The following is a 25,007-nucleotide window of genomic DNA, read 5'->3' as shown; positions in this document are numbered from 1 at the left end:
CTGACCGCTCACGCATGTCTTGTCTCTAGGATGGTTCTCAGACCAGCTCCCATCTGACGTATCCATCTTCCTCCCAAGTCTCTATCCCCACTTTGCCCATATCCTGAACCAAACTTTTAAGTAACTCTTGCACTCCATAGTCATGTGGGTCCTCTCAAAGGAATTGGTGGCCCTAGAAAGTAGAGGTGGGTGTCCCGGGTTTTGGTAGCAGACCTGGCGCTGGCTTGGTAGTTTATTAATTGTGTGACCTTGGGCAAATTGTTTAATCTCTCTAAACCCGAGTCTCCTCATGTATGGTGGATAATCATGACATCTTCATCATAGGGTGGCTGTAAAGATAAAATGAGTTATTGAGGTAACATGCTTACATTATGCCTGTCAGATAGTAAGTGTTTAATAAATATTAAGCATTATTATTGAGCAATTGTCCACATGATCCATATTATAATAATGTGCTGTCTGGTATCATTGATATTGTGTGTGTGTGTGTGGTTTCTGTCTGCAATTTGATGAACAACTCCAAGAGGGGTGGGGGATGTGCTTTTCTTATCTTTGTGTCTGCTAGGACTCATAGCCCAGTGCTCAGCATACACTCAGGAAATACTCGTCGGTGGATTGAGAAACTGCCCTATATTGACTATATACTATAAACAGTGTAACAAACATTAGGAATAGAAGAAGGTGGTCTGGAGAGTGGCCAGGAGAGAGAATGAGATTGGGAGTGTGAGGGAGAGATAAAGTTGGAGAGTTTCGAAACGTGGAATCACTCTGCCTAGACGCTGGCTGAAGACATGGATCAAAAGGACCCCAATGGGGCTTGGTGGCTTAGTAACTTCATTCTACTGAAGTCATGCCAAACTCAAAAACAAGAATCCATTTGTGACATTGGTCTAGGCAGGATGACCCCACCAGCATCTGAGGGACTTTGGTTAGGCTGCTTCCCAGGGACCCTGACGTCTGAATTGTAAGAAAAGCCATTGTGGTCTGGTTTCTGAGCTTCCATACTTATCCCAAGAGAAATGTGAGCTCCCCACTCAGTCCCCAAATGAGGACACATGTGAGGGGTGGCTCTAGTGTTGTCTTCGTTGTTGTTTTGGTTGTGGTGCTGTGTACGCATGACCAACATGCGATTCTTTTCCTTGCTGCCAACAGGATGCTAGACTCTGTAACTTGCTGGGGGAAGAAGCAGAATGGGCTGCCTGCACTATCTTCTCCCCTTAGCAAGAAAGCAGAGGTCTGGTTTTAACGGATTGACTTTAATGGATTTTGAAGTCTGGAAAAGTGCCTAAATTGCTGAGGTTACCAGTTTTCCAGGTTCTTTTTTCAATTTCTTTCTCCTTAGTCAGACATAGAGTGCACTCACTGGGGAATCTAATGTGGTCACCCCTGACCAAAAGAGGTCTCTCTCTGTCCCCCAGCCAAACAGAGAGCCATGAGCACAGCCTCAGTTGGTGGCAACACCCATTATTTGGTTGGATGAAAACATTTTGCTTGGTCCTGTTCCTGCCTTTGCTAGTGGCACACTTTTTCTGATCTCAAAGGAGAGAACCAACCAACAATAATAGCATCAGTTCTGTTTTCTGGATTCCAAATGCCTGCACCTTAAAGCGTCATTTTTTTGGTCATTTTATTTTTCATTTGTCTCCATGTGAATTTGTGCAGGGACAATGTGCCCTGGGAAGTTCAAGCTGCAAGCCTGACTTTTCTCCCTGTCCCTCCCCCTGTGGGCTGTGCCTGCCCTGAGAATTGTGATGAGGGCTTTGAGGCCATGAGTCTCCCTGTGAGGCCTTTGAAGAAAGGATGGCATTCCAGGCACCACGCGGGGACTCTGGGCTATGTTTTAGCTTCACTGTTGGGCTGTCTCCTCAGCCCTCCCATCTCCCAACATACATCCATGTTTATTTTTGTCCTTTCTTCCAAACTTGCCCAACTCATGTTTGTGATTTCAGAAAAATGCCACTGGATCTCCCAGTATGAAGGATTAGCACAGATTATGGGGAACGGTGTTAATTATCGGTGGAAGGGGGGCTGGCGCGTTGCTCCAATGTGCGCCTGATTTCCCCTGGGCCTTTCTGCCTGGTAATAAGCCTTCTTTAATCTGGCAGGCCCCTTGGTGAAATCAGCACCACGGACAGTGGTATTGATTGCTTCTGAGAAACCATCACAGCTGCTCAACCAAATTACCTTTGATATGTGACCTTTAATGTAATTACTGCAACATCAAAGTATTTCTATAAATTATTAAAGAACTAATACACTCCATCACTTAGCTATTCTATTATATGTAAAATAAACAACTATAAGTTAATGTTAAATCCCAAACAAGCCACACTTGCTACTGAAATTCACCCAGTCCTGCGCCTCTCCCACTTCAAAATCCTAAGCCCCCCTCCCCGGGCCCCCCACCTTCTCTTTCTGTTTCCCCACCTAATTCCCGGCTTTTAGCCATCACAAAACTCCCTAGCAATCTCTCTCAAATTGATGAAGGGCCTCCCATAATAATGTGATATTTTCTGTTCAATTTGGGTGGCTCTAAAATATCTATCACACTCTCCCCCCAAAACAAAGTACCATAAACACTTTATTAATCTGCACAAACCTTTTTCAGAAGCCTTTGATTATCTTACAATATGGCTTTATGCTTCACACATAACGTGGGGCGATGTGGAGCATATTTCTGCCATTTTACAGAGGGCACCCAGAAAGTAATTACTATAATATATGTGCATGTAGCCGAGCCACTAAAAACCAACTGGGGAATGGCCACCGTGCCAGAGCTGGGCTCCACACAAAAACCGGTTCGGTGCACGATTTCCATGTATTTGCATCCGCTAGTATGTTATTAAGATGACTCAGCCCCGTGCTTTGCAATCACAAATACCAAAATACAATACAGAGGCTGTCTTAATAGAAGGAAGGCCCTCCCCACCCCTAAACGGATAAAGAAGGATCTTTCATGCACAGAAAGGACTGCCCCCGCCGGGGGTTGCTTTTCTCTGTCTACCTGGTTAACCTTTCCCGCTGTGGGGCAGAAATGGAAACGTGTGTTTACATACGGTTTGCTTGGTAAGAACGTAAACATGCATGTGTAAACATTGGTGAGCATACATATGGAACACACGTGCTGCCCTGCAGTGTCCATTGTATAATACAGCTTAAACACGGTATATTTATAAATTCTTTAAATTATGCCCACAAACACTCCCATCTTTCCAGTTATCTTTAGATACTCGGTGAGCTGTATATCTCAGCTCTCCCCGCCCCAATCTCTCTGAACCCACAGGAGACACCGCGCAGACCCTTGACCCGAGGAACACTTCTTATTTTATGGTGATGAACTAGTCTCGATAATAGCCATGGCTGATATCACACCCAGTTAGGGGGGCCATAAATAATTCTCTTCTCCCCCTCACAGAAGCTATAAACCAGGGCCGAGGCGCGATAGTTTATCAAAGACGAGGGCTGGCTCCTTAAATAAACCGCGGTGATCTCACTCGCGGCGCCGAGAGGGGATGGGGAGGTGCCCCCACCCGCCCGATCCCCCACCCCAGGAACAGCCCGCCTTGGACGTCGAACGGCTGGTGCTCAGGCGGCTCCGCCACCGGGGGCCCCGCGGGGCTGGCGGAGGCAACTCCGGGATACGGGGACCTATGGCATCCCGCGTCCTTGTTCAGGCTGCCCGCACCGGGAGTGCGCGGCGGCGAGACCCGGTCGGCAGGGGAGGAGCCCCGCTCGAGCTTTGTGGCCATGGTCAAGTTCTCCCTTCGCTTGGGATTTCGCTGGGCCTGGACGGCGGAGTGCGGAGGGTGCCTGGCAAGGTCTGAGCTCCGCGCCTACAGGCCCCCGCCGCCGCCCCGCGCCTCGCTGCTTCTGGGGGCGCGAGGGGCTGTGCGAGCTCCGGGGCAAAGGCAGGCAGCGCGCGCCCCGGCTCGTGCCCCCTCGCGGGCCGCGTCGCCGCCCGGCCTCCCTAAGTCGCCCCCTGTCGGCGCGTCTGTCGCTAGCGCCTCGGCGGGCGCCACTTACCCCGGGCAGCGTCTTCTGCTCGTGCAGCGCGCTCTGGGCCTTCAGCGCTGACTCACGCTCGCAGTAGGTGAGGAAAGCGCAGCCTAGGGAGGGAAGCAAACGCCGACAGGGTCAGTGGGGCGCCCCCGGGCCGCCGACGCGCCCTCCCGCCGCCTCCAGTCTCCAGCCCCTTCCTGCGCTTGGTCCCTCTCCCCACCTCTCTTTCTCTCCTGTACACACTACTCGAGCCTTCCTGCCTCTCCGTTTTCCTCTGTCTGCTTCTCGTCCTTCGCGTTGCTATTCTGCTTTGCTCCCTCGGAGAAGTCTCCCCACCCTGCATCTTCCCCCTTCCACGCCCCCTCTCCCCGCGGGTCTCTTCCTGTCCCCGTGCCGGGGTGCCTCAGGTGCCTCTGCCCTCTCCTTTCCAACCTCTCTCCCTCCCTTCCTCCCTTCCTCCTTCCTTCCGGGTGCTGTTTTGCCTGTTTCAGCTCCAGCCCCAATACCTCCCTGAAGGGGCAGCTTCCACCCCATAACCCCCAGCACCTCCAGTCATGCTTGAATATGAACTCTTGTTCTGGCCCCTTAGAGAGCGCTGCTGGGGCAGCTTCATCAGGGATGATGGAGGGACCCTCTGGGCTTTCCAAATAAAGGCTCTGTATGTAAAGAGGACCCCAGGCCAGGCTGTCCTAATGAAATGAATGGGGCTGCCCATGTATCCCCTACCCCAGCCCAACGGCACATTTGCAGTGATATTTTCCCACCCCTCCCAGTCAGAGGGCTTTTTGGGCATATCCAGCCCACCAATGTGCAAGGCTGGCTCAGAGGCCAACTCTTGATCTTCCTCTATCTAATTCCTTGGGTGAGCCTACCCCTGGCAGATCATGTCTCCTGTCCTGTCTCAGTCTTCTCATGTGTGTGAACTGAGAGGATTCACCGAGTGGTCTCCAAGGTTCAGCCTGGTTTTCCCCTTGAGATTCTGACAGTGCCTCACCAGGGAATCTGGATTGTACAGAGCACGGTGCCTGACTCAAGGAGTGACTTTTTATCGGGAGCCCTTCAGGTACAGGGACAAGGCAAAGAGAATGCTTGCTGATCGGAGTCTTTCTGGGAGTTCCCGCAAACTCTCCAGTGTCAGGGGCCTCTTCCTCTGCCTGCAAACGTGGCTGCATGTGACTTGGGAGGCCTGCAAGGCCCAGGACCGTAGGGAAAGTACAAAAGCCAACTTTGGCCAACAGCAGGCTTGAGTCTTGTGGGGAACAGTGGCTTTAGACTTTCCAAAACCACTCATGGCCTGAGAGAAGTCACTCTGCAGGCTGGCCACTTCCCTTGTTTCAGTTTTCATTCCCTCCCTTGTTTCACTCTCTCTCCCATTATCTTATCTAACCTCCCAACCACTTGTATCCACCTCCCCTTTCCTTGCTCTCATTGTCTCCTCACTTAGTATGCCTCTCTCTCCATTTTTACCTTTCCTAGTCCTATCCATCTTTCAAGAATCTGATCAAGGACCACCTCCTCCAGGCAGCCCTCCTTGACTGGCTTAGTCCATCTCAAGCCAACCTCGTTTTTTGACTGTCCACAGCTGGCTATTTGGTCATTCTTATGGCCATTTATCAACTATTTCCTAAGCGCCCACCATGTGTCAGGTTCTTTGCCAGGTCTGGTGGCCTGGGCCAGGCCCTCTTTTCATGAAGCCTGTAGGCTGGTGGTGCCAGTCTGGTACAAACACCAGCCTTTGTCACCCGGCTTGGTCTGGCGTCTTATTTCTCCAATGTCCTCTGCAGTTCCTGACTCCTCCACCACCCAATGAAACCCCCTTCCTCCTCTTCCAATGTAGAAATTAGTCCTGCCTCCCTTCCTGTCCCAGCTTCAGAGAGGATATTGGAAGGGAATATATGTGCGAGGGGGACACAGAAATGGGAGGAATGAAGCAGGGAGAGAAAGCTGGGTGACAGAAACTCTCAGCTCCCCCTGGACTCTCTGTCCTCCCTACCTCCAACTCCTGCTCCAGGCTGGGAGGAGCTGTGAGTGCCAAGGAGCCTCTCTCCTACTCCATCTCATCCTTCCCCATCCAGACCCCAGATCACCCCTCCTCCTCCCCCTCGCTGCTCCTCCCTTCTGGTCAGAGCAGACGGTTATTGATGGAGACACATGGGGGACTAAAATGAATAGCGGTCAGAGGCCCCCGTGACGTCGTCCCTCGTGCTGCCGCCTGCCTCTCTGGGGGCCTCTTTCCTCCTGTCCCCTCGCTGGCCTTGTCCTCCGCCTGTGCCTGCCTGCAACTGGGAGGCGGCCACTGTCTAGCTGAACGCAGGCAAGCCAGCTCGGGACAAGGTCAGGGGCAGGTTTGGAGAGGGAGGAGGCGGGAGGAGAAGGAAGAAAAGAAAGAGGAGCAAAAGGGAAGAGGAGGGAGAGGAGGAGGGAGGGAGGAGGTGGGAGAGAAAATGACCATATTGTTTCCATGCCCAGGATAACAAGGAAAGGATTCCAGAAAGAAAAAAAAAAAAAAAAAGAATCTGTTGCTTTTGTCCAGTTTCCAGAAATTTCTGCCACAGTGTTTTTGAGCGAGCTCACAGCTGCATTTTGAACCAAAATCTTTAAGACCCCCAGAACTTGTGTAACCTCCCCTGACATCTCTACCCCTTGGATTTACCTCCTTTCGTTCTTCCCCTCGCTCACCCCCTGGCCTCCTTCCTATTTCTCAGCCCCACCAAGTGGGCTCTGTCTCAGGACCTTTGCACTGGTTGTGCCTTCTTTCCAGAATGACTCCCACCCCAATATCTACATGGCTTGCTCCTTCACTCCCCTCATGTTTCTGCTCAAATGTGACCTCCTCAGACATACCTCTCCTGACTGCCTCATTTAACATACTCAACCACCCCAATACACACATACTCTCTGACCCCTTGTCCTGTTCACTCTTCTCTTTGGCACCCCTCACCCCTGACATATTAATATGATGTATTTTTTCCTTAATGGGCAGTTTCCCCATGCTCAGATGAGGTTCTGTACCTAGTTAGTTCTCAGTGCCCAGAGCACGGGCAGGAGCTCATTACATATTTGTCAAGACCATTGAATCCCAAACACCTCGGATACTTTGGAGGGGGCCAATAGGTGAGGAGAACATGCAAGTGGTGCTCTGAGGCTGCTGGGAGCTGACCAAGGCCCTGAGGACACAGGCACACGGGGTTTCCATAGTAGTACGCGACAGAGATTGCCCATGAGAGTTGACAGGCAGCCCAGGCTGGGAGGGCACTTGTCACCAAGACTTCTGCTAGCTCATTCTCCCAGTGTCTGCCAGTGCAGTTACTGTCACTCCCCTGCTCTCTTCCTCAGGTGATTGTCCCCTGAACAGGCTGATGTGCAGTTCCAGACAGGAAGCTGTGCCCAGGGGTCACTTACTGATTCCTTTCTCTGAACCCCAGTTTCCTCATCTATAAATGGAGACAATCATTTCCCCCAGTGGCTTGTGGGAAGACCTAATGGCACAGGAGTGTTAACGACCTCTGCAGAGCTCTCTAAGTGCAGAGTGTGGTGTAAACACAAATTCACGCTTGTGAAGAGGGAGGTCAGCGAGGCAGAGTCCCCTCTTTTGTTCCTCTGCCAGGAGAGACCAGCCTTACAGAGAGGCTCCCTGGGGTAAACCCTCTGGGCCTTCTCAACCATCTCTTCAGCTAGCCTGATGCTGTGTCTAATAGTCTACCCGAGAGATGAGTTGTCTCACTAGGGCTCTTTAAAAAGGCAGATACGGATAAGCAGTTATTAACCGCTGACTCTGGCGTGCATGAATGGACCACTTCTGCTCCTCTGCTGAGGGCAGACCCATGGGGGAAGGGCAGCTTGGTGGAGAAGGGGTGGCTTCAGGAGGTGTCTCCCTTCACAAGGTATCGCAGAGCATAGGGTGAAGACCAAGGTGAGGGCTCAGGGTGGCCACAGGAGAAAGGGTACCCAAGCCTCACTCAGTGGACTCTCATGTAGGGACAGTGGGTGGTGCACAGAGAACTCCCACCCAGAAAAACTAGCCTTGGCTTCCTGTCACTCATTGCTGCTCCTCACAGGAGTGGAGGAGGGGGCTTTGAGCTGTGAGGGTGATGCAGGGGGCCACAACTCAGCAGTCCCTGTGTCTGTCAAGCTCACTCTCCTGTTGCTGTGCTGAGATGTCCCCAGAGACCTCCCCAGTGAGGCCCCTGGGGAACTCACAGTCTAGTTGGGAAATGGGATTCTCTCAGGGAGCAGCTGCATATCTGTATGAGAAAGTATGGAAGAGAAGGCTAGCACCAGGCTGTGGAGGTCTGAGAAGGTCTGAGAAGGAAGCACCCTTTCTGGGGATGGGCCTGGTGGCACAGAATCCTCCCTTCCCTGCCCTAACCCTACAAGGACACTCAGACTTAGCACTCACAGAGGAGAGAGCAAGGGTCCGCTGTGGCTGTCTGCAATAACGAAAATTGAAAACTACCTAAAGGTGCCTTAGTGCAGGGATGTTTTTCTGTTTCAACTGTGGAATACTCTATAGCAGTTTAAAAGATAAAATGGTCCTATATGTACCAACATGGAAAGACACATTGTCAGATGGGAAAAGCAGATTGTGAAATCACGTATGACATGTATATGTAATGGAGACATACTTGTATTCCAATAGCTCCATGTGCACTCAACTCTGTATTTGTACCATAGCACAAAGTCTAGGAGGGTCACGCCAAGCTGAAACAGGGAGTATGGGGGCTGCGGGACGTCTCCCATGATACATGTGGATGCAGAATGTATTTATGTATCACTTGCATAATTAACTTTAAAGATAAAAAAAGAAATCTTTGCTGAAAGAGAAGAATGGAGTGAAAGGAGGGAGGTGAAAATGGGTAAGTGAGACAGGATGCAGGACCCCATAGCCTTCTTCGAAGAGACCAAGATCATTGGACATGAGCTTCCTGGCAAATTCTTCATGAGGAAAATGATCATTTATCATGGTGGGTCCTCCTATGCCCTTGCCTCAAAGCTTCCTCTGAGCTCTGGGAGTTGAAACAGCTTCTCTCTTCCCAGCAAGCTATAAATGGCATTCATTTTGGTCTGGTGGCCTGGAGTTCCAGAAGTTGACGTTTAGGTGATGGAATCCATGACGGTGGCTAAAGCCAGCCCATCTCTGCCCTCCCATTCTCCTTGAGCCCTACCAGCTGTGTGACGCTGATGGCAGGTTATGAGGGGAGAAGCTGCAGAAGTGACTCGGGAATGTCTGGGTGACGTATGACTTTGTCCCTGAGCTCCCACCCCTCTGTCTTGGATGGTTCTCCCCAGCACCAGCTCATGGCCTCAGTCTCCCATCCTTCAGGGTCAGCGCTTTCTATCTCAACCCCTCCTGAATCATGGACTTGAGCAGATGAAAACTTCAGCCCGGCAGGGCAGGAATGGACTTTGGAAATCCTCAGGGGTGGGAGTGGGGGCCAAGAGATGTCAGACTTCGAAAGAAGTCACACCACTCTTCTGCTACCAGCAACTGGTCACGTGGGCTCCCTGCCTGAGTCGGACCCCTCCGCCCGTCCCTCTGGCCCACACTTCTGCTGCTCTCGTTTCTACTGTGTGCACTGTATGTTGCCCAGCACTCACATTTCATTATGCTGCCATTCAGCCTCTTCCCACTTACCATTCTTATTTATCAGTTTTCTGTCTTGTGTCTCTGAACAGACTGTCAACTCTGTGAGGGCGGAGACAATGATTTCAAAATGGAGGGCTGAGCTTCTAGCTCAGATGTCTGAGGGCTCAGAGACTGAGAGAGCCTAGTGGGGGTGGCAGAAGGAGACCCACCCATGATTAGGACACTGAAGAGAGAGCGGAAAGCACGGGGTGTGTGTGTGGGGGAGGGCGAGAAGTAAAGGAAGAGAGGAGGAGGGTGTGGCCAGGAGAGGTTAATAGCCAGGGGGAAGGCAGGCAGAGTGGGTGTTGCCAGGCTAGGGCATAGGCAGGGTGGCAGACACCCTTCTCCAGCAGGGCAGCCTGCAGATGATGGTGCAAGGGGCATTGTTGATTCTTGAGAAGGTGGGCGGGTGCCCTCTCCCACATGGGGGAAAAATACAGCGCAGCAGAATTAATTGCACAGAGATGCAGTAATGTACAAAGCCCCTGTGAGCGGGTATAAAAGGCCCTTGTCATTGTGAAGTGAAGGAAGTACAATTTCCTGCCCAACTCTGAACAGGGCTGAAGCCTGGGGTGTAATCATCGTGGAGCGGAAGGTTCCTTGTGCGCTCCTGCCTCCCACCCAGCCAGGCCTTGGCTTCCTACTAATCGAATTACAGAATTAACCAGAGGAAGGTGGCTCTAGAATGGGCAGATCTGGACTTTAATAAAACGTCAGATCCTTCAGGCCAGTCACTTGGCTGGCCCAGAGGAAGTGGCAGGAAGCTGGGCAATGGGACTGGGATGGGGGATGGGAAAGGAGCAGGAATGCTACCAACCAGCCAGAACCATGGGTCCAGGAGGGTCTCCTTGTTCAATGTGATCTTCTTAGGGGGTCCAGGAACCCCCCTTACCCCCCACAAAATCTCCAGCCCGTGGACCTGTTCCAGTGTGTGAAATCCCACCCTCAGAGCATCTTTCCTGTGTGGTTCTCACCCCAGGCTGCACCTGAGAATCACCTGGAGGACTTAAAAGACAGATGTGGACCCTGCTGCAGAGAAACTGAGGCAGAATCTCTGAAAGGATGGGTAGAGAGCGGGAAGGAGAGAGGGAACTCCTCTAGCCTCCCTGGAAAGAGGGTTACTGGTATCCTGAGGCCATGTGTGTCCCCTCATCCAGCCACTGTCTGCCATGGTCTGGGTGGGCAAAGGTGGCCTCCTGGTGCCTGTGGAGCAGAGGTGTCCTTCGCACAGGTGTGGCAGAGACAGCTGCAGAAGATTTCTTATATATAAACTCTTGCTCTGGGAATGTCTTCCCAGCTCTGTGCCTGCCCCAGATTGGCACCTCCTTTAAGACCCGCCTCTTGGGTCTTGCTCTTCAGTGAGTCCCTAAGCACCTACCTCAGTCGCTGTGGTCTCACCTTCCATGGAGTCCTACATGGACATGCCCCTGACCACTGCCCGTGTCCTGCCACAAGGGTGCATCTCCTCTCCTCTTCTAATCTGTGAGCTCCTTGAGAATGGCCCTTGGGCTCAGTGGGGCTTGGCAACAGGCAGAGAAAAACACCATGTGGCCCTGCCCCGTCTCTGCCTCTTTCCCAGTGCCCAGATACTGCGTGATCCTCCTGCCATCTTTCCAGGGTCTGTTCTGGCCGTGCCAGTCCCCCCTGTCCTTTCCTCTTGGACCATACTCCCTCTTTCCTCCCTTCTCCCCAGGAGTGCTCCCTGCTGGCATTCCAACAACTCCTGCTGTTCTTCTCGCTCCCTAGGAGAGGGGCAGTGATTGCCCACCCACAGCACAGGACTCAGACATCCTCTTGCTCCTTCACCTCCATGGAGGAAACTCAAGCCTCAGAACAGCACCCTTCCCCTCATGCCTTTGCCATGCCTCCCTCCTTTGGAGCCCCCATATTCTTCTAGGAGTGACTAAGCCTCCCTTCCTCCAGAAAGCCTTCCCTGACTACACCAACTCCAACATCTCTTAAAGTCCTCTCTCATTTGTCAGTTAGAACACACGTCGTCCTTGTCTATCTAGCATTTACGTGTGTTTGCCCACACGGATATAATCTGCTATAAAAGCTGCTTACTCCACGATCCCCCTCTCCCTGCAGTGACAGACGTCACTGGGTGCAGTGGTTGCTAAGCTGCGCTCTGCCCCTGGCTGGGTGAGCTGAAAGGCTTGGGAGAAATGGCTGGCTGCAGGGGAAGCAGGGTGTGTGGAGAGGGTCTGGGATGTCCACCCATCGGCTCAGGCCCCAGGAGGTTGCAAAAGACACCCACCTTCCTAGAGAGGCCGGGTGGGGGGGTGGGGGAGTGGGGGCGGGTGATGGGACTGCTGTTAGGCGGGGGAATGGGTGGCGCCCTCAGCCACTGAATCAGGGCTGCTGGCCTGCTCCCCTCCTCAAGGCCCCCCAGTTCTGAAAACCCACCCTAGGCCAGCACCCTGCTTTCGGGCTCAGTATTGCCCTCCTGTGTCAGCTCTCTTTAAACCAGAAACTCCAGAGAGAGGGCATCGCGGCCGTTCAAGCGTTTCTCAGAATTAAACCCAGTTGCAGGACATGGCAAACTGGACCAGCTCACTGTGACTCTAATGTGTGGTGAACTTCTCTCTGCTCTCCTGCTGTTTGAGGCCATAAGACAGAGATGAGCACCGAGCTGGCGGTCTGGACTTCCCCAGATGTGGACTGGGGACCCCCAGAACCCAGCCCTGTCTTTGTCTTCCTGCTGGGCACAGAGCAGGACCCAGTCAGTAAGCAGAGCGAGGGACCCAATTGGCTCTGCACCTTGGAGGATGGATGAAAGGACCAGTGGGCGGGCCTTTGCCAAGTGTCTGTCCCTGCCAGTTGCCCTTGTTTCCACCCTCAGCCCTGGAGAATTACATGTCTGGTGTCTGCTGCAACATCTGTATGGCACTGTGAAAAAGGACAAAAAGTGGACACGACATATTGATGGCCTGTCTCCTTTCTCAGCAAAGACCAAATTGGTCTGTGGCTAAGGCTGATGGGTGGGGGCTGGCACAGGGACGATGCCAGCCTTCCCAAGGCCCAGCCTATGGGGGCTGTCAAACCTGCTACACTGACACATGTGCTGTTCCCAGAGCCAAGGAGCTGCCCCTGTGTCCCTGCTATGGGCCGGCAGCTCCTGCTGGTACCCAGGTCAGCAAGAAGTGCTCCCTTTTGTTTGTGCAGAGGCCTTTTACTTGCCCCAGTGCTGTCCCCGCCATGAGCTCATCATTTGTATACCTCAGAGTAGTCCGGGGAGATGTTGTCAGCATCTGACAATGGGGAAAACCTGTGTGAATTGCCTTGGTGGAGACATCTGAGGCCCCAGGGGGCTGGTTTGAGGCTGAGTTCCTGTCACCCCCTCCAGAGGTCCTGGGCAGTGTCTCGGGGCAGTGTTAGTGGGGGCCCTGGGGACCCTGGATGGGAAATGTTCTCCCTCCACACCCCACCCCATGGCCTGCACTTGACGTTGGGGACTCAGGGATGATCTCCTTCTCTTCCTACAAGGATCCAGGTGGAGTCAGCCAAGGTCTCTGGGGCCTCCCTGGGCCACATACACCTGACCTCCCTCTTCCCCTGGTGCCCTGTCCAATGTCAATCAAAGTCAGGCTCCTCTGCAGAGGGATCTATCTGGTTGGATTTAAAATGCATGGGGCATTCGTTACTCACATGAACACCAGGATGAATGCTACAGCTGAGAAACTGAACTGTGTTCCCTTCTAATTAACCTGGGCAGGGAGTTTAGAGCTTCCTGTTATGAATTTTTTCGGCAAGTCGTACCCGCTGAGAAGCCAGGCATGATTCTGTGGGAATGGATCCCTGCCTCAATGAGCGCCATGGTGGAAAGGACTCTCAGGGGCCTCCTTGGCATGGCCCAGTTCATTGCTAAACGGCAGGAGTTGGGCAATAGGCAGGGCCTCTGAGAAAGTGAGGCCATCTCCGCTGGTCTGGGAGGGAACCCACCTCCTGCCCTCTGGCTTGCCCATCTTCATGCCTGTCTGCAATTGCCTTTCCCTCTCTGCCCATCTGGCAGGAACTACAGAGCCTCACTGGCTGAGTTAGGCCACACTGTTGATCCTCAGCTACACATACGGAATTCCTCAGTGTGTGGGAATGACGTGGGGCAGGATCTGAGCCCCCAGAATTTGCTGGGCTGTGTGTGGGTCTTACGTCCACAGAGGGAGCTCAGTAAACAGTTGAGTTGCATAGAAGTCCCCTGTTGGAGCTCTCTATGGTGGTTGGACTGGCTAAATTGAGGTGGGGGTCATTTCCCCCAGTAGGCTCCCCCTCCCCATGCAGAGGGAAGTGTGGAGGAATCCCTCCATGGCATGTCCCTGAAGGGCCCACCCCCACCCTGAAACTGTCCCTGGCATATCCACAGGGACAGCTGTCTGCCCTCATGATGTCCTTGAGGGTGGGGAATCGGCCTCTCTGGCTCCTTTTCCCATGAAAGGAGAAGATATCACACCCACAAGACAGGAGACTGAAATGTCTTTGTCTCTCCTCTCAGTCATGGTGAGCCACACTCCCCCACAGTGTGTTTCCGTGTCACCTCTAAGCCTTTGCTCGGTCTCCTCCGCCCACTGGAATGCCTTCCCTGCTCCTGGTCTTCAACGGGATCCTCCCACCTTCGGAGCCCTCCCCGGCTGCCCAGCCCTCAGTGATTCTCCTTCCAACCAGTCCTTTCACGTCCAAGTGTATGAAACACATAAATGAGTGCTTGGTTGAACAGAATTTTCTGTTGTTTTTCATAGATGGGAACCATTGTCTCCCCAACCAGACCACAGCCCACGAGGCTATGCCTCCTTCTCACATCCCAGAACAAGCCCCAGGAAGGGAGCCTCATAAGAGTAGTTGAGCTGCTCAGAATCATGAAGGGAGGGCATGTGTCCCCCTTTGATTGCACACAGACAGTCAGGACCTGCCAGGTGAGGTGAATTAATCTTGCCTCTTTCCTCTGGCTCCTTCCTAACAGGCCCTAATTCACTTAAAGAAAAAAAAAATAGAAGCACACCAACCAAGAAATTCCAACCTCAGCATCCAAGACAGGTTATTTTGAAAAGACCAATAGCCAGGAGTCCCATATTATAGGATCAATGTTTGGAAAATGTGATTTTCTTTTTAAAAGCAGAAGAACAATCTCATACGGTCCTGGGAGGCCACGGTCTAGCTCTCGTAGGGGGTGTCTTTCCCTCATAATCTTGGCCACGGAAGCCACTATTCTGCCTGGGTATTGGGCTTCACCCAACATCAATAAGATAGGTTCAATCACAGGCATTTAGCAATATTTAACCTGAGGGCTGAGGCAAAGAAGTAGTCAGGAAATGGGACTGGGATGTTAGCCTTGGGGAATTAATCCTTGGCACTCTCCCAACCCAAGCCAAGGTCTCAGGTATCATCAAAATATTAATACACATTTTAGGAGGGGTAGGAGCCCTGTCTTTTGTTTTAGAGTCAGCTGACCCCAATCCTAGGAAGGTCCAGAGCCACTCAGGGTCACCCTTCATTCATAGGAGACCTTAGGAGTGCCCAAGTTGGGCAAGAGGCATTTGGCAAGTGGGGAGGGTGACCTGGGGGTAGGGTGGGACAGAGTCTGCCTTTGGCTTGATTTTTTTCTCTTCCCAGAGACCCACCCACGTGCCTGCAGAGCCCAGCAAGAAAGATGATTGAACTGACTCTTTGACTGGTACACAAGGCTCACATTGTGTGACTGGGATTGGATGGAATGAAAATGGCATGGATGCAGTAAAAGTTGCTTCATTCATTCGTTCATTAATTCATTCCATGACCATGTATTGAGAGCCCTCCATTTGCCAGATGATGAAAGACATACTCCCTGCTTTAAAGTAGACCCTAGATAAAGACAGTTGCCAGGCCAGGTGATATGCACGGAACAAGCGTACCTACCAAGTTGAGGTTTGTTCAGGGCTCATCGGTGGCACCAATGACAGCAAACACTTACTGGTATTTGGTTATATGTGGGACACTGTTCTAAGTGCTTTACATGGATTGGATGACTTCATACAATAACTATAAAATAGTGCTATTACAGGCTATAAAATAGTACTTTTACAGGTAAGGAAACTGAGGCACTCAAAGATGAAAGACTTGCCCAAGGTCTTGTGTCCGGGTCCATGCTAGAGCTGGGCTGTGAGTCCAGACAGGCTGCCTGCAGAGTCCACAACCGTCACCACGGGCTCTGCCACCTCAAGGAAGAAAATTGTCAACTCTGCCTGGGGGGGCAGGGGGCAGCTGTGCAGGGCCACCTGAGTGAGTCTTGAACCTAGAATGGCCTCAAGGGAAGGACGTGCGGAGGAAACGGCTCTGCAAAGACAGAGGTGTGGGCTGCAGGGTGAGACTGGGGACCCTGGAGTGGTTCAGAAGGAGCGAGAGCTCCTGCAGACACCTCCCTCCACGCCTTTCTTTGCCTTTCTGCCTTGTCTGTTCTTCCTTTCTTTATCCTCTCCCTTCCCCCCCCACCCCTCACCCTTTTTTTCCCTTCATTCCTTCCCCTTTTTTTCTTTGTTTCCTTTCTCTCTCCTGCCTTCTCTCCCTCCTTCCTCCCTTTTTTTTGGTCTCAGGGCTGGACCCCTGTAGTCTCTCTTGTCCATCTATTTAAGTCCCACCCTGACTGCTCCGGGACACACTGTTTTTTTCCATCCCTAAATGACAGTCACATCTGACCCCCTGGTTTCGGTCACCAGCCAGGTGCTGCCCCTGGGAACGGTCTGCCACCTTGGAGGGAGGTGGATCTTGTTCTGACCGTAACCTCTGCCTTGTTCTGGAAGCCTCCAGGTGGTTTGGGTAGTTTGCGTAACCCTCAGGTTCCTTACCTGGGAAATGGGGATAAGAACATTTACCTGCTGAGGTCATGGGCATCCAGCAGGGTGCCTGGCATATAATTAGTGGGGGGATTACTGTTGCTCCTGTTGTCAGTAGCAGCGGTTGTGATGTGACGCAAAAGGTTCCCTACAGTGTGAAGAATAGCTTTGGCATTTATACTGTCTGGTGTTGTCTGCTTTCCGCGCACAGGGCCTGTACCTTCACTTGATTATACCACCCCCTATAAATACCCACGTGGACAGGGACCCGGTTTGCATTCCCTGCCTTAGCGCAGGCCAGTACACTGGAGGCTCGGAGGACTGATGGTTTGCATTGAGAGTCTAGGATGCAAGGGTGTTTTACCTCTGGTATCTGATATGCAAATGACAGGAGGCAGTTATGAGCGGGCAGGGACCTGAGTGTCGAAGCGCTGGCTTCATACTTCCCCAGAAAGGCACCTCTGTGTCAATGGCTTCTTTTGTGAGAGGAATTATCAAGATCTGGGGATGTGGGCTGAGAAGTTTGGGGAGAGGGAAGCTGGGGGAGTCTCATTCCAGAGCAGAGCAGGCCCCTGGGAGCACAGTGATGGGACAGCCTGAGAGGCATGGGAAGCCGCTGCAAGGATGAAAAAGGAATAGATGTGGACTGAGCACTCTCACCCCTCTCACTCACTGACTTCTACAGAAGACCTGGGGAGCTCCGAGATGGCAGGGCCAGCTCCATCTGCCCTGGATCCTTGCATGCCCTGCTCCTGACGTAAGGCGCTGTAGTGGTAACAGGAAGCACAGGTGAGGGATGGACACTTTTGGCATTAGAATGCCAACTGAAGGCAATCTCTTGACAGGTCAACCATAGCCTACAACAAGTCAGTAGGTCTCTCTGGACCTCGGTTTCCTTTTCTGTGAAATGGGTTTTATACCCCTGTCTATGAGTCTGTGTCCCTCGCACCCAGCACAAAATGGGTCCTAGCAAGTATTCACTGGTGAGAGGATGAGTGACAGCAGGGAGGGAACTGGAAGTGTACACTCTTCTTTTACAGAGGAGAAAAGGGATGTGTCTGTAGGTCAACGTGACGCGACCATCCCGAGAGCCCAGAGCGGGTCAGTGAGAGAATGAGAGAGAGCCCAGGCCCACTGCCTGGCTTCCTGGGTTGAGTGAGGAGAACACATCTCTGAGAGGGCTGGGGAGCCAAGTGCAGGCCGAGGAGGAGAGAGCAAGCAGATGTTAGGTGGTCAGCACAGAGGGCCCCAGATGAAATGTGTAGGAAGCAGACTGCGTCAACAGATGGAGGTGTGTCTCCAAGGCTTTGAACCAAATGGAAGGGAACAGGGGGAACAGATTCACTTGAGCAGGTGGGGGCTGAGTCCATCCAGTGTCCCTGCCCCTGCCGGGGAGCGTGGTAGGCAGTGGACGGGCCTGGACGGGGAGGAGAGGGAGGCTTAGGACCGAAATACCCACGTGTCCTAGAGGCGTCTGTGGTTCTAGTCTCTGTTCTCACTGTCCTTGAGAGGGCTTGGGGGTGGGAAGCAGTGGACTGAGAGGGGCTTTTGCGGGGGACCCAGGGCCAGGGCTCAGTGAGCTGTGCTGGGTAGCGCCACCCTGAGGCCTGTTGTCTTTACCTCCGTGATGGGTCTGTCTCCAGCAGCTGGCCATGTCTCAGTATTTTTATCCTCAGACTTTACCCTTTCTTTCAGCTTCCTAGAAATTTCCTTTAAACCTTTTCTTTGTTTTGACTGAGCTGACTGTACCCCATGGCCAGGAAGGCCAGCTGGGGGAACTGAGGCCCAGAAGGGGAAAGCTGAGGGCTGAGGTGGGTTGGGTAGAAGGTATGGCTGCTGGCCTTCTTCCCTGGCATTGCCACTCTCCGGCAGCTGTGGTCCTCATCTGTGGCTGAGCACAGAGGCCCCTCCCCTGGGTTTACGCGCTCTGTGAAGTGAACTGACCTTAGAGGTCCCCAGTGGTACAAGAGAGGCCAGGCTAGCTGTGAGCAGAGGGTTCAGGACGAGAGTGACGGAATGCAGATAGAAGGAGACCCTAGATTCAAAGGCCCCGTGGCACGGAAGTGTGAAAAGCCACTGGGCTGGAAGCTGCAGCTTGGATCAGAGGCCAGAACAGAGTACTTTGGGCAAACCCCCGACTTTCTGGGGATCCCGGCTTCCTTGTTTGTAAAATTCTGACCTGAGTAGTAGATTGGCATTGGCAAAATCCCTAGGAATAGAAATGGGAAGAAAGATTCAAGGCTCTGGATTTTAATCCTGCTTCTGCTTGGTCCTTCTTCAGCCTGAAGGTGGGACACGGTAGAGCCCCCCTACCCCTGGCAGGCCTTGGAGGACTGCTGCCCTCAGTTCTTTCACTAGGGTTCAGGGAGGCCTGCTGTTTGCCCAGACCTGGCGTGGGGAGAGAGGAGAGGACAGGATAGGAGAAGAGACAGGACAATGGACCTCAGTTGCATTGAGCTTGGGACAGAGGGACTCTTTGGACAGGAGGCCTGGGGAAGCAGGGACAGAACGGGTGATGCGGGTCCTTATGGAGGCAGGAAGTGTCCCCTGGTCTTGACAGAGGGGAGCAGAAGAAAGAAGCAGAGGCGGTCATTCCTGGGGTCGGAGTGACCTTGCTCTGTGGGACCTCCAAGTGTGGCTCAGGCAGAGAGTGTGCTCTCTAGAAACGCACCCCAGCGTTGGCTAGCATGGAGCTAGCCCACCTCCCTCTCCCCGGCTCTCCTTTCCTCTCCTCCCTCACCAAGTGTCTGTTCGGGGCAAGCGGTGCATAGGAGGAAGGGGAGGAGATGCACAGGGTGCAGTGGGCAGCAGGTTGTCTCTGCCTCTCACGACCAATCCCCCATGAACCTCTAGCCACCGCGCTTCCTGTTTCCTTCTGAGGGTCTATATATAGCGATTGCGAGGCACACTCTGGAATTGGATTCGATGTAGCCCTCTGGACTCGAGCTAACTTTTGGGGAGTAGTTTTCTTGGGAGCCTGCCAGTCCAATTCCTCCCTCATGAACACTAATTACTGCACAGACCTTCTCCATGAAATCGGTGTTGAAGCCATTTCCATCCAGGCGGCTCTCCAAGAAGAAATTTTTCTACTGGGAACTGACAGCCGCAAATAAACCTACCATCTACTTAGCAACAGAGAGCAAGGGAGGTGTGGTGGGGGGTGGGAGGGTGGCGTGTGGAGAATAGGAGGAAGGGAGGGGGAGAGGAGAGGGCTCCGCTTCTTTTCTTCCTTCTGTTCTTTATTTTTGCAGAAAGGGTGTAATTAGCGCTCGAGGGAAAGGTGGTACAGGGTGTCTCATAAGATAGTGCAGGGGCCCAGGAGGAGGGGCCAGGCCACCCACGAGGCTAGTACCTTGGCTGCTGGAGGTTGGCCAGGGTCCCCACTGCACTGCTGGGCACTGCTGGGCACTGCTGGGCAGCGGAGGCAGCCCCCTGGCCTCTCCAGGTTTTAGTTCCTCCTCCCCCACCCTAGCTTCCTTCACACTCCTGCAGGAACATGCCCAGCTGACTTGCCTGCGAATTCTTGCTCATCATCAGCCAGGGCCCTGGGAATACCCTACCTCTGCCAGGCAGCACCTCCTGAGCCCTCTGGGTAGCACCAATCCCTCCATTCTGAAATCCAGAGGCCTGTGCCAGGCACCTAGCAATGCGACCTGCTCTATCCCCTGTCTCCTTGGAGTTGGCTCATCAGTTGCTAAGGAAGAGGCAAGTACTTGAATGAATGGGGTCTCCTAGCACCGAGTCCTGGAGGGTGCCTCACCACACACCTGCGAGGTAGATGACCTCTCCTGCATTTCGCTGAGGACCAGCTTGAGCTCAGAGAGGTTAGGCGAGATGTGCATGCCCACTCATTACCTAGGAAGAGGCAGGGCTGGGATTTAAATACATGCGTCTGGTCCGAAGGCCAGACCTGGGCTCTCTCTCTCTCGCTCCTGGCTCCCCTGGGATGGTTCTGGGAAGTGCCTGCTTCTGGCCACCTCTGCCTCAAAGGTCAGCCCCGGGCTGGGCACTCAGCCCCCGTTCTAGGAGTGCTTGCATCCAAAGGGCAGGATAATTTTCCCCGAGGTTTCTCAAGGCCCAGGGCAGGTCCAACAAGTGCTTATGACCCCTGGACATAGGCCAGGTTCTGGCACTCCAGCCAACAAAGCCCTCAGAGTTTGCTGATGGTCATGACATGCTGTAAGGACCTTGCCCAGTTGGCAGAAGCGCTGCTCCATCCTGTGCCTAGCTGTGTGCCCAGGGACATCCCACACCAGGACTCCAGTTACCGCTCCCAGATACCTCAACATCTGTTTCCTGCGACCCATGCCCCCAGGATGGGGCACTCCCCTAACGTTACTAAAAGGGATCTAGCACCACTTCTGCCACCAAGACTCCTGAGTCCCTTCGCTTCTCTGGGTCTCAGTTTCTCCATCCATCAAATGATCACCAGCTCCCTTCCCTGGGTGAGTGGTGTGCGCGTCAAAGGAGGTGGCAGCAGAAAGAATGGAGAGCTGCTTGGACAGCAGTTTTCTCTCTTGAGACGCCTGTTCTAGGCACCCTTCTTCACGCTCACCCCAGACTCTCGTGCACCACCTGCATCCAGGGTGGATGAATGAGACCAGAGCTCAGCTCCTTTCTCTCGTGAGAAGCAGCCAGACTCAGGGAGGGAGAGCTCCCACCAAGGCTGAAAGAGTGGCTTCCTGGGGTAAGGAAAGAGGGATCCCTGGAAGAGCTCGCTCTTAAAAGAGAAATCAAGAAAATGGGTTTATGCTCAGGGTCAGGCATCCTTCCTGCTTTGGGCGCCTGTGGCCTTATTCCTGGGGAGGGGAGTGACATCGGATGAGCTCATCTCTGCAGCCCCCTCCATTCTAGGCAGTGCAAGGTGGTGGGTAAGAATGGGGCTGGCACGCTGCTTGGACCCATTACCTCGCAGCTGTATGATTTGGGGAAGATTTCTTAGCCACGTTCTCCCTGTTTCCTCACCTGTAAAATAGGAGACTAATAGCACTTACCTCACTCGGTTGCTGAGGGTTAAATGAGAACATATATTCCAGACGCTCAAACAGTGCCTGAGTAGGTAAGTGCACCCTCGTTCAGCATTAGCTCTTAGTAAGTAGGTAATACTAGTCAATCCTTAGCACGATGAATCACTTCCTGTGTGCCAGGGACTTCACTGAGCACTTTGTACATATTTTCTCACTTAGTTCACTGGTTCTGTTTTCTGTGTGTGTGAGAGAGAGAGAGAGAGAGATGTGGAGAGCCCTGATATACGAGGCTAGAGTGTTGCCTGGAACTATAGGCATCATTTGGTGTCTACAGAGTAAGTTAGTAAATCCCAGCTCCTAGCACCTGGCAGGTGTGTGGGGCTTCCTCACAGAGGACGGGCCTGAGCAAAAGACACCTTGAGGGCAAGTGAGGCCCGTCATCCCCGGGGCTGGGGCCAGCAGGAGCACGCAGGCTGAGCCTGGTGAGGTGAGGGAAGGCCTTGGGGGTTCCTGGTCAAAGAGAGAAGGGAGCCAACAGTCCTAGCAGGAAGTGGGATCCTCACAGAGCTGGTGCCAGATCCATCACCAGCTTAAGTCTGAGTGGCTTCACCTGGCTGAGACCTTTGAGCCTAGTGACAGGGGCCAGCCAGGCTGACTCACAGTGCGAGGGAAATCCTCTGGGCTTCCCACATCCTTCCTTTCAACAGCGCTTCTATTTTCTAGTTTTGCTTCCCCACTTAAATTCCTGGTTAATCTTCTTCAGGAAAATTCTAACTTCCCCTGAGCCGAGCAAGACTGAAAGGGACACACCTGTCATGGGGGCTGCCCAAAGGGCAGTGTGGCAATGTGCACATCTATCCTGGCTAAGGGTGACTATGGGGGCAAGGCCCTCCTGCCAGGGAGCATCCTTGGAAAGAAAGAGGGCCCCAGTGGCAGGCAGGGGAGCAGGGCAAAGAGAGGCGTGGGTTTTGGCCTCAGACGAATCTGGTTCCTCTCTGGGTTCCACCACATCCTGGCTGTGCGATCTCAGGTGAGCTCCTTAACCTCTCTGAGCCCTACTTTCCCAATTGTAGAGTGGGCTCCCCATAGGCCTGTTTTGACATATGTGAAACTCCCAGTGCAGTGCCAGACCCCACACCTGTCTCTTTTGTGATACCACTGAGCAAAGGTATCCTCTGGGTTTCACAACCCTACCTGAGCTGCCCTGGGATTCGTTCTTTCCCTGGGACAGGAGGGCTGTGGCCTCGGCTCCATCGGCAGGTGTCCCTTCTTTGACTGTGGGCAGGCAGCACCTTTCAAAGCCTTAGCTCACAGCTGTGTCTCCCACCCCCTCTCCACACCCGACACCATCCTTCTGTTCTTACAGCATTCTCTGTTCCTTCTCTCAGGCGGGCGGCTAAGCAGAAAAACAAATCAAAGTTGCCTGCATGTCTTGGAGCCCGAGATGCTTCTGCGAAGCGATCCCTTGCTTCCCATTACCCACCCCAATAACTCTTGTATATGGAGTGTGAAATAATTAGCAGTGGCAAAAATAATTTAGGAAACAAGAAGAAACTAATTGTATAAGCTTGTTTGGGGAAAACACAGCCAACCAAAAAATCCACTGCATAGGGGGATGGGGACAGACTGACCAGTTCCCTAGAGGTCAAGGCCATAGATGGATCACCCGGAGGGCCCCTTGCAAGGCCCTTTCTCAGGACCAGCTTCCTCCATCCCAGTCCTCCAAGAGGGGTCGACACATGCTGTAGCCAGGACAAGCCTCCCTCATGGGCCCAGGGGTAACTTCCCAAAATGCATCTACATTTCTATTTCAGGCCATCCCACGGAGGCAGGTGGGGAGGGAGTCGGGTCACCTGGGACAGTCTCATTCAGACACATGGGCCTGGGGACCTCACTGAACTTGAGTTGGGGCCGGGTGGTAAGCTCCACACCCAATAGGCCTGGAATGTTCCTCTTCCGCCTCCCCACCTGACTTCGACACTCAGACTCCCCAGCCACAACAGATGCCCACTGCACGTCACTGTACAGCCAGTGGCACATTAAGACAATGCAGAGCTTTCCTGGGAAATGGGGAAAAACATCCGGTGCCTCCTACTTTATGGCCCTTCTAACTTTGGAGACTTGGCTTCCTCCTCGATCATTTTTCCAATTCCTAAGCTCCCTTCCATCTTCTAGCCCATTGGCCTCACTTTCTGGGAGATAGAGGTCAGGCACCCTCATTTCCAGGTGACAGATGAAAAGGAGTGAGGAAACTGCCACATTCCTGAGTGTACAGTTTCAAGGTAAGGGAATGAAGGGCCAGAGAGGTGAAATAATCTGCCAAAGGTCTCAGTCACCAGGCAGGCGGCTCAGGGTTTGAGGCGGGGCTGCTGTTTCCCTCTTCTCTAACCAAGGCTGCTCAAGGCATCCAGGAGGATCCTTGTTAAGCGGAGGCCTCCTCTGCTCCCCTGAGACCATGCCAAGGACCCTGAGACCCCTGACTCTCACGTGAATAAGAGCTGAGCCCAAGGGGGTGTGAAGGCTTTGGTGGCCTGCACCCCTTCCCCTTAGATGAGGTGCATTTGCATTTACATCCAATAGCACTGCTTTGCAAGGTTATTCGTAAGGACAGACATCTCCCCTCTCCCTCTGCGAGGGCCTGTCTGCTATCTCCTCACTCATCTCCTCTTGTCTGAGCCATTATAATGCCTCCCAATTTGTCCCTTGGCCTCCAGTGTCTCAGTCTCAGGCCAGCACAGTGATTGCCCTAAGGACAGGTCTGATCTGTCACTTCCTTGCTTTGAAACCTATGACTTCCTATTTTCTCTAAAATCAGCACATACTTCTCAGCTTTCCCTCTTTTGGGACATTGGTCTTTGCCATCCCCCTTACTTTAAATCTTGGCTCCTTGGTGAGAAGGCACCTCACTGAGAGCAGACCTGGTTGTCCCTCCTCCTCACTGTTCTCACCTGGAATCACAGTGTTTCCTATGTGGCCCTTAAGCCACAGTGGCTGGGTGTCCATCTCCCAGACACACCACTACCTCCCTGCTAAGCATCGCGCCTGGAGGACTCCTCGTGCCTTACATGCAAACTGGGCAACGGGGCACCTCTGATTTTGCCCATACCTGCTGGTTCTCCTGGGCTCCCATATGCTGGTGATTGGCACGAAAACACCAGAAACATGAGAGTTCTACATCCTGTTTTCTTGTCCGTATCCACCCCACAGCCGTTTCCAAAATGGTCTCCTTCTTTCTACCCTGCCCCTGCCTACACCCAGACTTTGTCATGCCTCACTGATTTTGTCTTCTGCAGCTCCCAAGAGCTGCCACCTCCTCCCCAGTGGTCCCAGGCAGGTCTCCTGGGGGCCTCTTCTTTCTCCCACTTCTTTTCCCTGATTTGGCTGAAATCTGGTGCCGAGTTGCCTTGGCAGATGGGACAGGGTGGGCTTGACTGCAACACCTCAAAGCCCAACCTAAGACATCAGAGGCTTTGGAGCCAATGGAGATTCTGGTTGGTAAGCACTGGGCTGTACCAGTCTGGAATCGGTACCTGGGAGGAGCCAGGGGAAGCATTTGGAGTCAGCAGGGTGACTCCTGTGAGGCAGGCCCCTCTGGGCCCATTTGCTGTGCTAATT

General features: G+C 53.1%; 1 protein-coding gene across 50 annotated transcripts in view; it reads right to left on the bottom strand.

The window, feature by feature from the left end:
- Positions 1-25,007, bottom strand: part of CELF4 (CUGBP Elav-like family member 4) — a 297,226-nt gene that overhangs the window by 212,621 nt on the left and 59,598 nt on the right. For all 50 annotated transcript variants that reach the window (XR_012498763.1, XM_074340088.1, XM_074340050.1 and 47 more), the window contains exon 2: positions 4,024-4,106. Coding sequence is in view for 49 of the 50 variants with exons in the window: in XM_074340088.1 (XP_074196189.1) it covers positions 4,024-4,106 (83 nt within the window). In the remaining variant the exon portion in view is untranslated. The remainder of the gene's footprint in view (positions 1-4,023; positions 4,107-25,007) is intronic.

Source organism: Rhinolophus sinicus, linkage group LG09 (assembly GCF_036562045.2).
Source record: "Rhinolophus sinicus isolate RSC01 linkage group LG09, ASM3656204v1, whole genome shotgun sequence".
Classification (NCBI taxonomy): Eukaryota; Metazoa; Chordata; class Mammalia; order Chiroptera; family Rhinolophidae; genus Rhinolophus; species Rhinolophus sinicus.
The sequence above is the reverse complement of the archived record's forward strand: the minus strand, read 5'-3'. Positions and strand labels throughout refer to the sequence as shown.